Genomic DNA, 16,548 nt, shown 5'->3' with positions numbered 1-16,548 from the left:
CACCACACTTGAAAGTTGCAGTTTATGCTGAACATGTAATATAGATAGTTAGATTGTCAGTTCTATTTCTTAGATGCAAGGTGGATTCTGAAATAGTTACAGCATTGCAGAGCAACTTCTGCACCAGGGGTTGGATCCTTCCAGGCTGAAGGAGCCACCTACTCGACTTCTTTGACCCCACTCATTCACCATCCCTCTCTTGATGGCACTATATGTATTATTCTACATAAAGCCGTTGATGATAAAGCGAAACCCCAACAATTAACAGCTTGTTCCTTTGTTGCAGGGCGAAGACAGCACTCCAGCAGTATCTTGCATGATCAAAGACTAATTGAATCTATGGACACCCCTTAAGGAACAGCAGGAGATATTCCTGACTCCTTGTATTTGCACAAGTCACCTTGGGCTGCATTTTTCTCAGGTGCAGGGAGCTGCTTTGCAGAAACAGTTGAAATGATCAGGTCTCCAGTGCACTTGAGAATTTTCTTGAGGTAGTTTCTTTACTCAGAGGACTCTTGGGGGGTTGTTTCGGTTTTTTGGGTTTTGTTTTTCCTGAGCTACCTGGACTTTCGGATAGAACAATCAGTCGTCATTTTCCTTTTGGGCCTACAATTTTCTGCTCTTGCTGCAGCCTGCGTGTGTGGGTGGGTGCGCTCGAGTGCGTGTGCTTGGGTGAATGTGGGTGGGTGTGATACCTCAATTTTGGTTTTCTTTTTTTTTGGTGTGTGTGTGAAAATCTTTTTCTACAGGTTTTCAAGGGTTAACCATTGTTTGCTGTACGAATACTTCAATGAATTATATACAGTTTGAATGAAATGTTATTTAAAAAAAACCAAACAACAACCAAACTGTTGTATCCCATAAAGTTTATTTTGAATTTTGAACAGATGAATGTTTTTAAGTAAAATATATGCATTTCTGAACTTGAGCTTAACTTACATTATACTTCCTTTTTAAAGAGAAAAATAGAGGGAGACGGTAGACCCCACATTATAAGCAGCACATTCTGTACTGACAAGGTCCAAGGATTCTTTACCACCACACAAGGTCACCTGGTACTGATGACGTGCTCAGATCCGTGGAATGGGTCACCTGGATTGGTTTGGGTTTCTTCACGTTTTTAGAAGAAGAGCTCATACTGCAGAGTTTTTGACTGTTGGCCTTTCTGGAAAGGAACAGGTGGCTGCAACATCAGCAGGCATAAGCTATGGCGTTAGGAGCCAAGGACTTGCTCAGATAACTGCGGAAGGATTAGCTTATTTCACCGGTGATAAGGATTTGCTGATCACTAATATCATGAGAGCGAACAGTATGTTGCAGAAGTTGTGCTTCAAGAGACCAGAAGGAGCTGGCAAGCAGTGATTAAGGGATTGCTTTTGTCTTGCATCCTTTACCTCCAGATATAGTTAAGAGACTTCCAAATTATGTCCATGAAAGATCAACTAGGTGCATTAAGCTGGGGAAGAATTGGGTTTTGGGTTTGTTGGTTTGTTTTCTGGGATTTTTTTGGTTTTTAGCTCAGTAATGTTGCTACAGATTTTGTGTATATATGCAGATATACACACTTGCATGGATTTGGATACCTGGATAAGAAGCGATGGGATTTTACTATGTTCAGAAGCCTGGATTGTCCATAAGTTCCTGAAATTGTGCCTGTAAGTGTGGAGGAGAAAATACAAGTACAAATGAAGACGACTGTGTAAGGTTAGGCTGGAATGTGAGGCCCCAATGGCTTCACAGTCAAATACTCACAGAAAGAAATGAGGGCAGCAAGGAGCTCTCCTTTGTGCAGTTCAGGGTTCTCGCTTTCTTCCTGTATCTACTTTCTGATGTCAGTTTAGACCATAGTTTTAATAGTCAGAATCTCCAAACACTCTATTTCCATAGCACTAACAGGCACACTGAAGATTGCAGCCGATGTCTTAAACCAAATCTCTCTTTTGTTACGTGGAACTTGAGGAAGGCTGCAGCAACAAGAGAGGTCTGTAACTTTGCTAACCAATTTTGATAAGTATCTTAATCTTCTGTTTCTAATCAGAAGGTCAAATTGCGATAGCCTTACTTTTTTCCAAGGTAACTACTTGTGTCAGAAAATGTGACCACAGTTTGGCCTGGAATTTGAATGTGCTGTGTATCAGATAACTGTTATCACTTGGTTGCAAAGGAGAATATATACATTTCATGTAACTTCTTCCACTCTTGAAAGACAAATAAAAGTGAGCACCTGACACTTTTTCCCCAGGCATTGCAGTAAGTGACTGGCAGTTTTTTAATGTCCTTCTGCAAATTTTTCATGGTGGACTTTGGGGGCTGAACAAAAGGGAAAGTAAAAATGTGTGAGACCCTGATAAATATCAATATCTCAGAAATGAAGTCTTATAGATAAAATTCAATCAAATGTATTTTTGCTTGAACTGAGAAGAAGGTTCCGAGGCAGGAATCACAAATGCAAAACTAGAGTGTGCTTCTATATTTGCACTCCTGCTCTGTACCTTTAGGAGCTCCAGTTCTTACATATCTCTTCTTGTCTTCCCCCAATTCACTTTTCTAAAAGCAAATCTGAGTTTGATTCTATAAAACTTTGGTGCCTAAAGGTGTTCAGAAAAAAGGTGAGTAAGTATTTGTACATGTTTTGAGGTGGTTTCCTAAAATTCTACCAGAGAAAACTAAAAAACAATGCTCAGACAATCTTATTGCTGCATGAGAACGGTTGGCGTTTTCCACAGATATTGATAGGATAAACTGTTGGATGAGAACATTTTTACATTCAGTTAAGCTTTGTGAATAACTTTTGATGTTGCTATAGGTATGTACAAAAAGAAGAATATTGTAAATAAAAAGAACTTTTACCAGAACATCTAGATTTTTCTCAGCTTCATGGAGACATCTCAGTTTCCTGTGCCAGCGTCTCTACAGACTGACAGTCGCCAGCCTGAGATTGGCAGGGGGAACAGACTTGTTTGCTGGTCGGCCAGATCCTCACCAGCTTTATTTAGGTAGAAACATCTTGTGAACTGCAGGGTTGCTTGCAAAACAAGGCAAGGACAGAGTTTGTCTGGACGCAATACAAATCCCCAGGATTTCTGCTGTTCTTGTGCCGTTTCTCTTCTGAAAACCAGTCCTAATGAGTTTTGCTAGGTATGTCCACTCTTTGTATCTTCGCGCAGCGGTGGTGGTCCTCCCCTCGGAGGTCACACGTGTCAATAAGTGAATAGTTGTGCCACAAGTTTGGCGTGCTGGTTGCCAGACAAATGGGACACTTCATTGCTCTCCGCCACCTCCAGTCCACAATTGGAGTAGTCTCTCCCACACAAAGTCAAAGGAGACTTATTTTGCTGTTTTTCCAATCACCAATTTGTGTTGTAATAGTGGAAGAAGCTAAGTGACCTGCTCAAAAGCATCTTTTGCCAGTATATTCTTAAGGCAAACAGTTCATATTCTTTAAAATGTGTTTTTACAGATGTCAGCCATTGCAGTAGATGCTGCACGAAGAATAACTGAGGTGCATGAGATTAGATTCTTGAAGACTAGAAAATGGATTTAATAGGACTGTCTTTGGTAATCTTGAAGTATAAGTGCATGGTAGGTGTAAACACGCAACATTTCAGTGGTGCTTAAAATCATCAGACTTCACTGGAGTCTCTTTTCTGTGAAAAGAGAGAGTTGCTGGGGGCATCTGTGGGTGCAGTTTGTGGAGCTGGAGGAGCCCTGGCTGAAGCTCAGCCCCACTATGTCCCCTGGAGGTACCGGAGGGTCCCCTCCCCTTGCCTGTGGTGTTAGGGGGGTTGACATCCCAAAAACTGACCCCTCAACCAGCTGGGGGACCAGCCCACCAGACATCGTGTGCCATCCAATATCTGCACCTGGAACCCCGGTCACCCCAGGCCTGGGAAAGGATGGGGTGAGCAGCAGCCCTGCCCAAATGGGCATCACATCACCCTGCAGGGGTGCTGGGCACAGGTGCTGTGATCTCGCTGCAAATAAGAAAAGAAATCCCTACCAACCTTCAAAAACTGAGCTGCGTTTGGAGCGGAGCCAGCAACTTACACCCTCTGCTCAGTGCTGGGGAGGTTGTGTCTGGATCCCGTGCCTTGTTTGGAGCCCTAGTTAAGGTGGGACAGAGGAAAACTGGAGTACGGGGCGGGTGTGCAGTGGGCTGGGGGGAGCCGGGCGGGTTCGACAGGCACAGGGGCCCCAACCGCAGCTGGGAACGATGGGGAGAAGGAGCTGAGCGGAAGGTGCCGGCTGCAGCGGACGCTGGGAGGGGAGTGGGCGGGCGGGGCTGTCCCTGCGCCTTGCCATGTCCATGGCAGCGTTGGGTGCTGCCATGGCAGCGTTGGCGTCACCTCTGCCACCCTCACAGCTGCTGTGTCTGTGCAGTGAGAGCAGCACCTCGTCTCTGAAAAGCGCGTAAGCAGAGCTGTGTCCAGGCTTTGGCGCTGCTGCAGGCAGTGCGGCCTGGGCAGACGAGCAAGGATGGGTAAAAAAGCTTTCTTTGCAGTGCAGGTTGGATTCACATAACTAGAGGACGTCCGCGGTGCTGTGCGCTTGGGACCGCTGCTCAAAGGACCCTTGTTCCTGCAGAAGAATGGCTGCAAAGAAAAAGGAGGTTGTGCTGCAGGTAGTAGGGGCCAGAAGTCTAACGTATCTTTTGAAATGGTAGCAAATGCGAAGGATGAAGTTCGGTCCTGGGGAGGTCCTTGTGGTGGAAAAGCGTTCCCAGAGACAGGTGCTGTGGGGCCACAGGTTGCATTTCAAAGCTGTTACAAGATGGCGTGGGTTTGGCTGCTTTCATAGATCAAAATACATCTGTGTTTTATGGGATGTTTAGAAGTAGGGAACTGAGAAAGGGGGGGATTCTCCTGGATGGCAAGCGTCACTGAATGTTTCTGACCTGTTCACATATTTAGGAAGATTACTGTAAAGGTGGAGAAGTTTGCAGCAACAAGAAAAATTCAAAGGCTGAAAAACCTATTTAACAATTATTTGTAGAGGAATTTTTCCCTATTTACACTGTGTAAGTAACCTAATAATGCTTTATAACTACCTGCATAGGAGAGAGAGGGTTTCTGAGAGCAGTTTAGCATGGAAAAACATTGAGAAACCCGAAGTAGGTTATGAAAGTCTCCTTCAAATTTTGAAACACATTCAGTCTTCACAAGAGTGAAATACAGAAGGAGCTTATGGGCTCTTTAACCTTCTTTTTTCACTGCTAAAATTGGAAAGCACAGACTGAAAAGGTGAACATTTGTATATGAGAAAGAGGGTAACTGACATTAAGGTAAAAATGGTTTCTACTGCTGCTTCTCCCACTGTGTTCCTGTGTGATGGGGAAAATCACATCAACCAGACTTGGCATCTTTGGCAACTAAGGAAAAGCTGGGTCTAAATCTGCAAAAATGTGGTTGTTCACATCTGTGGGTAAAAGCTGAACTTCATGTAGGACATAGTGTGATATCCTGGAAGAGTTCTGCTTATATTAGAGAAAAGCAAAGTCCTGGCAGCCTCAGGGCTTCCAAATTAGCAAAGCACTTTGAAGGGTGCTAGCATCATGGCTGAACTCACCACAAGTTATTATCATAAATGATTTGAACTCATCAACGTTCTGTGAGACACTCTGAGGATGGTCCTAGCACTACTGATACCTGGAATAATTAAATGTCTGAATTCTGCAGGTGTTCTCTGAAAAAATAAGGATTGGGGTCATGTGCTGAAGAGGAGAAGGGGCAGAGGTGTTTGAGCAACTCCTCTGAGCGAGGTGGGGTCCTGCAGAAACCGTACTGGGTGACCTGCAGTGACAGCTCTGGAAATCTGTAATAGGCCATCAATTTGCACTGGAATTTCCACCCTTGAAAACCTTGACTTTGCAGTTTTAAGGGTCCTTTAATGCATGTTGGCATTAATCATTGTAAAATAGTTGGCCTTATTGTAACTTACTGTCTTCCAGTGTAGACTAAATGTTAAGATTAATGATGCCAACTGAGAAAGTTATTAGGAATCCTCATTGTTCAGGATGAACAAAACCAGATCTTAACCTTTCTTAAGAAGCTTCTCTTTTAGAAAAATATGTTGTGGTTTTTTGAAGTACATACTAGGTGCCAATTCCTGTAAGATGGGGAAGATTCTAAAGATATTTTTTTTGTTTTCAATAACAGTATTGGAAGTGTGGGGTAATATAGTACGTGGCACAATGTATGGAATTGTCTAGAGCATCCTCAACTGGGTAAATCCCTGAGCAACCTGAGTAAACACTGAGCTTTGAGCAGGGGATTAGATTAAGGAGTCTGCAGGTTCGTTCCAATCCAGATCCTTCTATGCTCTCTGCTGTTCACTATGTTTTGGGAGCCTTTATGTAGCAGCTGGTGATTCAGGTGCTGGGCTCAGACCAGCTGCTAGTGCGCTGGCATCAGGAAAGCTGTGTATTTACTGCTTGATTTATCAAGACTGAAACATCTTGGAGCACAAGTGTGATGGGAGCGGCTGAGGGACCTGGGGGGTTCAGCTGGAGAACAGGAGCTGAGGGGAGACCTTCTGATCTCTGAACTGCCTGAAAGGAGCTTGGAGCCAGGGGGGTCGGGCTCTGCTCCCCAGGAACAAGCGCCAGGAGCAGAGGAAACAGCCTCAAGTTGCGCCAGGGGAGGTTGAGGTTGGATCTGGGAACAATTTCTTCCCCAAAGGGCTGTGGGGCATTGGAACAGGCTGCCCAGGGCAGTGCTGGAGTCACCATCCCTGGAGGCATTTGAAAGATGTGTAGATGAGGTGCTTAGGGATGTGATTTAACGGTGGACTTGGCAGTGTTAACAGTTGGACTAGATGATCTTTGAGGTCTTTTCCAACTTTAATGATTCTATGATTTTATGATCCTAACAAAATATAGCCCATGTGCAGGCATGGTGAGAAACTGCTGGTGGTGCGTGATCTGGTTTATCAATGTGACGAGGCCTGGATGTGAAATAGGTGTGAGGAAAGGAGGATGTGTGCTTGAGCTGCATGTTGGAGCAGCACCCAGTGCTGCGGGTCAGCCCAGATGCCGCCTTGCTGCTGCTTTTGGTGCTCGGAGCAGGGACCTGGTGGGTGCCCCTGGCTGTGTGACTCTCCTGCGTGTCCATGCTGCGATCCTGGCAGCCTGCAGAGAGCCAGCCAGTGATCACCGGCGGCTCTTCACTGTTTTGGTTGCTAGCCTGTGTTAAAATGTGGCAGACTTCCATTTAAGTGAAAGCAAAGTAGCTCTTTGTGTTTCTGCTGCCACAGCGGCGCTGAGGTGAGGAGCTCGTGGTCCCTCATCCCTGCTGCTTCTCCTGGTGCACACACCTGCAGTGCTACGTGGTAAACCAAGGCACAGGAGGAGCATCTGGAGCCCTTCCCTGCCCACAGATCTGGCTGCATGGCTGCACAAGGGCTTGTCTTGCCAGGGAAAACCTGAGGTTGTGTGGTTATTTCATAGACCTTCCCTCTTGTGCCATACACAGCACAGCCTGACAGGCTCAGCCAGGGCTCTGGTCAGACAGCCATGATGCTGATCCCCTAGATGATGCAGGGGAGCATCTTCCCAGCCACCCTCCAGGACAACTTTGAGTCTTGCTGCAAACTGGGGTCCCCAGGCAGCCAGACTGCTCAAATAGTTGCCACAAAAAGAGGGAGCAACTACAAGGCTCTTGTCTGGATGCTCCTACGCCTTCCATCTGCTTTTCCTTGGTTCCTGTGAGACAATTTAGGTCTCTAATCCAATAAGTCAACCAAGTGGTATCTTAATGTTGCTTTTACTGTGTTTTTACATTTTCACGCAGATTAACATCAATAGCCAGGAACTGTGGGAAGAAATGCTGTGTCTCAAAGGACTCATTGGTAAGGGTCAACATAATAAATGGCTTTTGTTGTGTTTAAAGGGCACCAGTGCTGTCAGGAATCAATTACTACTGAACCCAGAGCCCTTCTGGTGCTCACCAGGAGTCCTTCCACGCTCCAGACAGACCTATGGGAGCAACAGCCACAAGCTGCAGCTCACGATGTTCTGGTTGGACATGCGGCAAATCTCTTTCCCCCGGGTGGTGCTACAGAGGTCACTGAGGAGGAGACCTCAGTCCTCAGAGGTTCTCAAGACTCTTCTTATCGCCGTACCACCCTTTTGCAGTCCCCTTCCAAATGATGACGCTGCAAAGCAGGGAAAAGTGCAGAAACCAACCTGTTGGTCTATGTCTAAACTGGACCATTTTGACCTAATTCTTACTCATTTTCCTGCTTGCAGTTGTTGATGTGTTTCAAGCCTGGTGTGGTCCATGCAAAACAGTAGTGGATCTTTTCCGAAAATTAAGGAACGAAGTTGGCAGTGATCTCCTGCATTTTGCTGTGGTAAGATCTGATTTGGCACTGCTTAGCATTAGCAGGTAACTAAAGGCTGAAGTCGTTGATCTTTCCAATATTCAGCCAAAATAACAGCCCAGGAGTTCCAGTCTGCCAAATACAGACACTTGGTTACATCACTAAGAACCCATATCGTTAAGAATTTTCAGGCTTCAACTGTTCCATACTTTTCAGATTTCTGCTTAAGCAAGTAGCACTAGACAGAATCATTGACATACGAGTCCTGACATACAGAGTCTGAAGGAGCTGGGTTTGTGTTCACCCTGGAGAGGACGAAGGGACAGGTCTCCAGTACGGGATTAACAGAGACATTTCCCAGTGCTACACAGCAAAAGAACAACAGATAACAGGATCCAATTGCAGCAGGAAAAAATCCAAGTAGACAGAAGGGAAAAGCATTCAGCATAGTGACTGGACACTGGGACAAGTTCCCAGGGAGGCTGTGGGGCACTGGAGATGCTCAAAACGAACACAGCCTCCTGTAACACTGGGACTAGCCCTGCTTTGGGCAGGATCTTGGAGTGGAGCCGCTCCCTACCTCAGGCATGCTGTGATCCTGTGGTTAAATGCCCTTCCTGGCTAAGGGCAGCTCTGGGAGCCATGGGCAGTGAGGTTGCTGGTGGACGCCCCTGCTCGGCCCTCCTTGTAGCCTCCTGATTTCAGTTGCATGTGTGTTCCTCCAACATAGAAATGCTTTTCTAGAAACACCCGATTTTTTTTTACATTCCTTTTAGGCTGAAGTTGATTCCATCGATGCTCTGGAAAAATACAGAGGAACATGTGAGCCTGTCTTTCTGTTTTTTGCAGTGAGTGGAACTATTTTTATAGTAGTTGCATAGCAATAAACATGACTTGCTGGTGGGAACAACTGTCCTTTTTGAGGGATACTTACTCTTTCATGTGGGACAGCACAAGTTTATTTGCTCTGTGTCTGGTATCTATTGGTGATCAAGTGCTGCATAGACAAGAATATACAGCCAGAGTTTACATTTAAATACCTTCTGCCCTACCACCAAGAAACAGAATAAAGCAATTTTGTTTTATTAAAGAACAAAACCAACAAACAAAAAACCCGAGAGATTGAAGTATGAATGAAGTAGGGCCTGGTACACAATATCATGTGTGATGTGGTGATTTCCAGAGCCCAGAGGGCACCACTTAAGCACTTACTGACCGATTTGCTTTTCACACCTTTCAGGGAGGAGAATTAGTGGCTGTTGTACGAGGAGTGAATGCACAGTTGCTGCAGAAGACCATCCTGGAACAGCTGGCGGTGGAAAGGAAGGTTTTAGAGCATGGAGGAGAGTGCATGGTGGTAATCAGCCACTAAATCCTTAAACACTTGCAGATGTGAATGTCAGAAAAAAGGTCCAGCTCCCTAGTGCCAGCATAGCCCTGAAGCAGTTACTTCCTTGCAAAAATCCTGTCCTTTTGTCTGGACTGACTCTGAAATGTGGTTAATGTGCCACTTGGGTGTCCACAAGCCTGTGGAGCCTCCCTAGATGGGGGAAGCTGGAAAGTGTGGTTGTGCTTTTCAAAACCTCTGTCCTGTTGATAAGGGGAAAAGTAGTACATATCATCCAGCTCTGCAGGATGAATGAGAAGCTCTAATGTGTTTTTTCTTGACCTGGTCACCCACCACAAGCGTTTATTTTATTCCTTCAATATACCTTCCTGGTCACCTTTTGATTCCAAGATCTCTAGCAGGTCTCTGTGATGGCATTTCTCAGGCTGTGGTGCAATCTTAGTGATTTTCATGTGTTGGTGTGGCTGATTCAGTAGCTGGAGTCCATCCTGGAGCTCTGCTCATCTTCCTTAATAATTTGCAGCTCCAGGCACCTGCTGCCTGTACTCTGCATGTCACTGTGTCATCAGTCAATCTGCCTTTTGGTGATTGTGCAGTCTGGTGAGGCCTTTTCCTCTTGTCCTATCACTAACAAAAAACTTAAAAGAAAAAAATGTCCTCAGGTTGCACCAGAGAAGGGTAAGGTGAAACAGAGGGTGTTCCCTGCTCATCCATGTGCTCTTGCAGGTACAAGACGGAGCTTTCTCCAGAGAGGAGGGACACAGGGCTGCTCTTCAGGCAGAACAAGGGGAAGGCTGAGCAGGTAAGGCAGGCACAGCTGTGGGATGCTCTCTGTACCCTTCCTATGTGACTTTAATACAGCTGGAACCCGACATGACGATTCAGCTGCTGCTGTTGCTACATGGGCACCAGAGGGGTCATTCCTCCAAATGGGCAGAGCCCCCATTGACATTCAGTACACAGGATAGTGTCACCATGATGTATGTAGGCACAAATGAGAGACCAGGGGAGCTTGGGTGTCTGATCCCATTAAGCCCTAAGTATTTGTTTCCTTCCAACACGTTCTATTTTGCAGTGGTCAGTACTGATCTCTCCCCTTGCCTCCTAGATGGGTGAGGGCTCTTGGAAATCCCACATTACTTTCTTCTGTCTTGAATAACTGAAATACTGAACTAGCTGCAAATGCTGCTCAGCTTTTCCAGGTGGTTTTTAAAAGAAAGCACAAACACTCAGGCACCAAATCTTGTTACGGCAGCTCTTGCCTTGTCTAAAATTAGCCACATTGTTCTCAAAGGCTTTTGTGTCTTACCCAGTTTCTAAGCTACACTGACACTTTCGGCTTTGTTGGGGTGCAGCTGCAGACTGGTGCTGTGCACGCCAAACCCTGGGCCTCAAAATGCTGGCAAGTGTAGCAGAACTCACTCGGCATTAGCTAAGGCACAGAGGGGCTGGAAGGGCTGGATGCATGTTGATTTCTCATTTCTTTACCTATTACTGATTTTGTGTTATCTTTTCCTTCCCTCGGAGGCTAAAGCAACTGTCGGGCCCGCTTTCCCAGCCGTCCTTGTGGAGCAGACGCATGATTCTCCAGTAAATAAAACGATTTCGTAGAGCAGCACTGCACTGTCCGTGCCTCCCGTCGACGCCGGGCGCCGCGGCCCCTTTAAGGCCGGCGCGGGGCGGGGTTGGCCGGGCTGCGCCTGCGCAGGGCCGGTGGCGTCGGAGGCCGCGGGTTCGAGTCCCGGCTGTGCCGGCCTGTTGCGGCTGCCGGCCTGCAGCGCGGCGATGGAGGCGGCGCCGGAGCCGGGAGCGGAGCCCGAGCCGTGCCCTGAGCCCCCCGCGCACCGGCTGAGCGTGGCGGAGCTCGACCGCGAGCTGGACTCCCGCAGCGAGCTGGTGCGTGGCCAGCGCCGGGCGCGGCTCCCTGCCCGCCGGGGGAGCGGCCCAGGGCGGCGGGGAGGGACGGGGCCGGGCCGGGGAGCCCTGCGGGGTCTGTGCCGGCCGAGACACCTCGGGGGGGATCGGTGGGGCAGCCCTGGACCAGCCGGTGCCCGTTCAGTGGCTTTTGTCCAGCCAGTGCCCCGCAAGCGGCTCCCACGGGTGACTCTCACAGTGTTTAACCTTTCCCTAAAAACCCACCCGTGTCAGTTCTTGCTGGTGGGCAAAACGCAGGTCACGGCCGGGCTCGGCCTGTGGAATTGCTAGAGGAGCAGGTAGTCAAGAGTTTAAAATAATCCTGCGCCCTGGAAGGCGCCGTGTCAGGCCTTGGTAGGTCCTGTAGTCAGCCGGGTTTAAGTCCGTGGGAAGGGACGGAGCAGGCACAGGTGCTGGGGCAGCCTTCCCGCTAGAGCAGAGCTGTGTGTTCGGTAGCGCAAGTCTCAGATAAAAGTGTCTGTATTTTTAAGAAAATTGGGGGGTTTTCCCATCGGTAAACAGAAAAATAATCTTGTGTGTTGATGCCCGTGTGTATTAGAAAGGCAGTATCACATTGGTAGTAATCTTTAGAAACAGTTTCTAAAAAAAATATCATTTGAAATTTCTGATTTGGGCAAAGGTCAGAGAACTGTCTTATTTTTGTTACTAAATACTTCTTGTTCTGACTTGCAGTGCTAAATTTCAGTGAATGCATTGTGAATAGGAGAAATTGTAGTATATATGGGTGTTGGAAGGAGTGCACGCATAGCTGCTTTTTATTTTCTCTTTAGTTAGAGAAAAGTTTGGGAGGTGGAGCAGGCAACCTAAACTCAGTCTGTTCTTTCTGATGTACAGATTGATGACAAAGAATTTGACATTCCTCAAGTTGATACCCCTCCAACACTGGAGAGCATCTTAAATGAGGTGAGTGGCCCATCGGGTGTGCAACCAACTCCAATACACGGAGGACCTCAGATGAGGCGACACGTGCTTCTTTGGCTATTCTCATATTGTGTTTTTCTTGGGAAATACGATTGTATAACTCCATCATTTCCTGGCACTGATAGCTGACAAAGCACAAGCTCAGTTGAGGAATTGCTGTACAGTGTGGAATGTGGAATTTTGCTTGTTCGATCAAAATATTTGCAACTCAAACATAAAGGTTTTCCATCAAATTTAAGCAAGTTCACTTGTGGATTTGGTCACTTGAACACTATACAGTCCATTAAAGGTTGGGGTCAGCAAACAACTTTTTTTGAACTAGAAATAAATGCAGAGAATTCTGCGTAGTTCTTAAATTGTGGAAGGACATGAGAACTCCATTTTTCCCAACTCCATTTATATTGTACATTTAATATAGCTGACCATCTGGCAGGAGTAATGAACTGTGTCAGCATCTGATGTTTTCTGTAGTACCTTGCAGGGGAAAACTGACTTTGGAAAACCAAAAACCCCCAACAATTAATGGGCACAGCACTGCCAGCTGAAAGCCAAAGCAGAAGCACCTGCTCTGTTCTCAGCATGTTTGACGTTGGGTGGGATATTGTGTTTGCTCCCTCTGTCTCCGTGCTTTGAGAACAACGTGAAGTGTACTGAATTAGAAGACATCAAGGAGAATGTCTGTTTAAGAAAAAAATACTATATAAAATATATAATACCTACTTCTGCTTTTTACACCTGGGACTATCTTGTTCCTCCCTTCTTGATTTTTCTGCTTAATCCCTGCTCTTTCCTGATGTTTCAGTTAGGGTGTTGTGTGTTTTGAATGTTTAGTAAGCTGTCGTGATTCTCTTCCTTCAGACTGACGATGAAGAAGAGTCTTTTGTTTTGGAGGATCCCTTTCTCTTGAACGTTGATAACACGGATGCACACTCCTACGACACATCTTCCGTAGCAAGCTCTGACAGCGGAGACCGGACGCACCTGAAGAGGTACTGCAGGGCTGATAGCCTGGGCGGTTCAGTGATTTTAAAAGTAGTTTATATCCATTAAAAACAAATTATCTTTTTGGAGTAGTAAGAAAGGCGATCCAAGGCTAAAAACAGTCAAACTTCTTCAGGTGCCTCCTCCCTGAGCTTTGCTGTGAGCACACAGGTTGTCTGTTACTTGGGTAGGAATTCTTTCATTCCACGCGTGGATTCTTGTCCCCTGCTGTTACATCCTAGTGCTGAAGTCCCAGGGGGTGCTGCAGGGACTCCGGTGAAGCCGCTTTTGACAGAACAGTGTTGTTCCCGCAGGATCAAGCAGGCAAAAATGGGATTTGTTTTTGGACTGAGGGCTAAGCTGTTTGAGCAATAAATGCATTTTATGGGAGATGGAGTATTTAAATTTCTGTGAATTTTAATGGGATTTTGAAGATGCTGAACCATGATGACTTTAAAGAAAATCTTTCAAGGGTGTGTCTGGTGACTTCCAGAGTCCGCAAGCAGCCGGTGGTTGTTTTTAAAAGGCAAGTGAACTGCTGTCACTCCTGTGAATGGAATGCTAATCTGGACATTTAAAAACAACCTGGAATGTGCTAATTAGCTATAATACTGCTGACTTGTCTCGTTAATTACTCAAATGATGACCTGATCCTGCATCCTGAGTCACTCCTATGGCCTTTTTGCCTGCCATAAGAAGTTGTGGTTGTTGCATGAGTGATTCCATAGGACAGAAATACTCCAAGTGTGATGGTTTGTAGTGGCACATGGTAGCGAACTGACTCGTTATCCCTTCTTTTTTCAAGTAAGATGGTTTGTATGGAGGGAACTGCTACCTGGAGTGGCTTTTCCGGTACAGAGTGGGTGGAAAAACCTTCAAGTGTTATTGTCATCTTTGGGTGAAGTTGCCATGTTGATGGGTCCTTAGACATAATATAAGCTGTTAATAACAACTTTCTTCAACCTACATGTGAGTTACTTAATTCTGTGACTCTGAAGAGAGAAGAGCCGAATGTTTCCCTGTTAGTGTTGGAAATTTGGCTTTCTGGTGGTGCGTGCTGGCAACAACATTGGAACTTTCCTGGGGATTTTCCCTCTGCTCTGTGTGCTACGCTACACTAATGCTCTTTAGAAATAACTGTCCCCCATACACTAATTACTTTTTAAAGACATTTTCTCTGTAAACAGGGGCACTGAACCTTTCATATCAGATCAGCTGTGTTTTAATTGAATGTTATTCTTTAAACATGCATGCAGTTTTCCTAGGGGTCTGTATTCTGCTAATAAGCCTTTTCCAGTTGTGTATTTGACTAAGACATTTACCTTTAAAGGCTGAAACTTCCTGTCTTGCTGGAAGATGAGGTAAAGAGCAGAAGTGTTGCTTTGAGGGCTTATTAATAAATTCTAAGGTTGGCAGACAGGTCTTGAAACAGACAGTTCGTTTGAAGAATTATTTTTTCCCTGGGAGGTGAGTTAAAACCAAACTTTATGCAGGCACAGTGGTGTGCAGCACACTTTGCTGATAATCTCATATCTGTTTCATTCTGTGCATGTAGGCCCCAAGAATGGAAACTGCATGATTTATGAGCGCATGCAGAATTTACCTGGTGTTTTGGCAAAGTCCAAGCCTTTTATTCTGTTCTAATGCATCTGGTTTATTTCTTATTTCCTTAGGAAGAAAAGACTCCCAGATTCTCTGTCACTCCATGGCTCAGTTATACGGCTCTCGCTCCTGAAGGGAATTTCTGCCCAAATTGTCTCTGCAGCAGTAAGTGTCTTTTTCTCCTAATTGCGTCCATTAAGGAAAATTTGAACCTGTTCTGGTTAGGGGTGTGTGTCAGGTATCCTCCTTCCCCCTGCTGTTAATTCTGGATAATACTGATGTGTTTGGTACATAAACTACTAACTAGTAACCCCTTGGCAGCAGTCTGTGCGAGCTGCCTGGATGGGAAACTGATAAGATGTGCTTGAGAGGGATGTAGCTTTGCATTAGGTGTTTGTGCTGTGTACACAGAATGTTGTTATTAAGATTAGATGGTTTTGAGAAGAATTTAGTGACTTTTATATGGAATTACAGGCTATTCTGCTTCCTCTCCATTTCTGGGCACTTCCTCAGCCCTTCTGGGTATTTCTAGTTCCCTCAGCAGAGTCTGCTCTGGTGGGACTATTAAAATGCAACTTGTACTGACTTTTCTGCGTGTTGTAGTTCTAATTATGAGAGACACACATGGAGCTGGGAGTTCTGTGTTTCTCACGACTTGTCCCGTTTTTCTAGGACAAAGTGGATGCTGGCTTGCCCACTGCCATCGTGAGTACTCCAACTATTCTGAAATGCTGTATGGTCAGTTTTCATGCAAGTTTGTTAAAGCAGCAATTTAAAAGAGCTGATAAATGCATTTTCCTTCTTACCCTCACTAAGAATTTTCAAATATGAGGGGTGGGAGAAGCAGCCTAAAAGAACCAGATTCCTGGGGTGGGGTTCAACCTTTCTGATCAAGCGCCACGTTCTCCAGTTTTTTATGTCATCACCAGGAATTGTTAGTTGAGCACCTAACCCCATCAAGTCAGTGTTCGTCTGTTGGACACACTGAGTTTCCCTGTTTCTTCTCTGGCAGTTGTCGCTTTGACTCCTAACATTTTTATAAAGAAACAAACTGAAGTGCTCATAAAGTGAGGAGTTCAAAATGTCTATGGCTCTATTGAAACTAAGATGTCACCTTAAAATATGAAAGCTCACTAAAAGTCTCTTTGAAAGATACTCCTACTTACCAATTTGCACTAAACTTCTTGAAATTAAGCATGTTAATTAAAATATGTCAGAAGTGAAGCTGCCTATAGCTAAAGGAGAAGAGAAACATTTTAAGGAGGTGAAACAGAGCAAGTATTTGTTCTGCTTCCTGAAAGGAGTTTGAATGTTTTACAAAAAAGCTAAAGATGAGCTTGGTTGCTTTGACTCGAGTAGAAACTTGCCATTAGAAATTATACTTTTTGTTTAAAAAGAAACAGGAAAAAAAACTATTGTCGTATCTAAGGCAAGAGGTTGTG

At 45.5% G+C, this 16,548-nt stretch overlaps 3 protein-coding genes across 9 annotated transcripts in view; all 3 read left to right on the top strand.

Annotated features, from left to right (window-relative positions):
* Window positions 1-2,855, top strand: part of ARMC8 (armadillo repeat containing 8) — a 67,237-nt gene extending 64,382 nt beyond the window's left edge. For 4 of the 5 annotated variants that reach the window (XM_065844779.2, XM_065844777.2, XM_065844778.2 and 1 more), the window contains one exon: window positions 287-2,855. In XM_065844779.2, the coding sequence (XP_065700851.1) occupies window positions 287-320 (34 nt within the window). In that variant the 3' untranslated portion in view covers window positions 321-2,855. The remainder of the gene's footprint in view (window positions 1-286) is intronic. The other variant, XR_011740452.1, reaches the window with a different exon arrangement.
* Window positions 2,856-4,332: 1,477 nt separating this feature from the next.
* On the top strand, window positions 4,333-11,285 carry NME9 (NME/NM23 family member 9). 2 transcript variants are annotated; one of them, XM_071812386.1, is made up of 8 exons: window positions 4,333-4,410; window positions 4,502-4,621; window positions 7,788-7,845; window positions 8,246-8,349; window positions 9,096-9,167; window positions 9,560-9,676; window positions 10,394-10,469; window positions 11,195-11,285. In XM_071812386.1, exons 2-7 carry the CDS (start codon window positions 4,589-4,591, stop codon window positions 10,463-10,465), a joined length of 456 nt encoding a protein of 151 aa, XP_071668487.1. In that variant the 5' UTR covers window positions 4,333-4,410; window positions 4,502-4,588; the 3' UTR covers window positions 10,466-10,469; window positions 11,195-11,285. The 2 variants fall into 2 exon arrangements, with proteins under 2 accessions (XP_071668487.1, XP_065701212.1); XM_065845140.2 differs by having other exon boundaries at window positions 4,333-4,621.
* An 89-nt stretch (window positions 11,286-11,374) lies between these two features.
* Window positions 11,375-16,548, top strand: part of VPS8 (VPS8 subunit of CORVET complex) — a 65,797-nt gene continuing 60,623 nt past the window's right edge. For both annotated transcript variants that reach the window (XM_065844757.2, XM_071812383.1), the window contains exons 1-5: window positions 11,375-11,563; window positions 12,437-12,505; window positions 13,382-13,512; window positions 15,178-15,271; window positions 15,779-15,811. In XM_065844757.2, the coding sequence (XP_065700829.1) occupies window positions 11,453-11,563; window positions 12,437-12,505; window positions 13,382-13,512; window positions 15,178-15,271; window positions 15,779-15,811 (438 nt within the window). In that variant the 5' untranslated portion in view covers window positions 11,375-11,452. The remainder of the gene's footprint in view (window positions 11,564-12,436; window positions 12,506-13,381; window positions 13,513-15,177; window positions 15,272-15,778; window positions 15,812-16,548) is intronic.

Source organism: Patagioenas fasciata, chromosome 9 (genome assembly GCF_037038585.1).
Source record: "Patagioenas fasciata isolate bPatFas1 chromosome 9, bPatFas1.hap1, whole genome shotgun sequence".
In the NCBI taxonomy this organism is placed as follows: domain Eukaryota; kingdom Metazoa; phylum Chordata; class Aves; order Columbiformes; family Columbidae; genus Patagioenas; species Patagioenas fasciata.
Note: the sequence above shows the minus strand (reverse complement) of the source record. Positions and strands in the feature narration are given on the sequence as shown.

What these genes read in the sequence shown, in the direction of transcription:
- NME9 (XM_071812386.1), top strand. Translation starts at nt 4,589, where the DNA reads ATGGCTGCAAAGAAAAAGGAGGTTGTGCTGCAG. An exon ending in GTGTCTCAAAGGACTCATTG is followed by an intron (nt 7,846 to 8,245) that starts GTAAGGGTCAAC and finishes TCCTGCTTGCAG; the next exon opens with TTGTTGATGTGTTTCAAGCC. An exon ending in ATGGAGGAGAGTGCATGGTG is followed by an intron (nt 9,677 to 10,393) that starts GTAATCAGCCAC and finishes GTGCTCTTGCAG; the next exon opens with GTACAAGACGGAGCTTTCTC.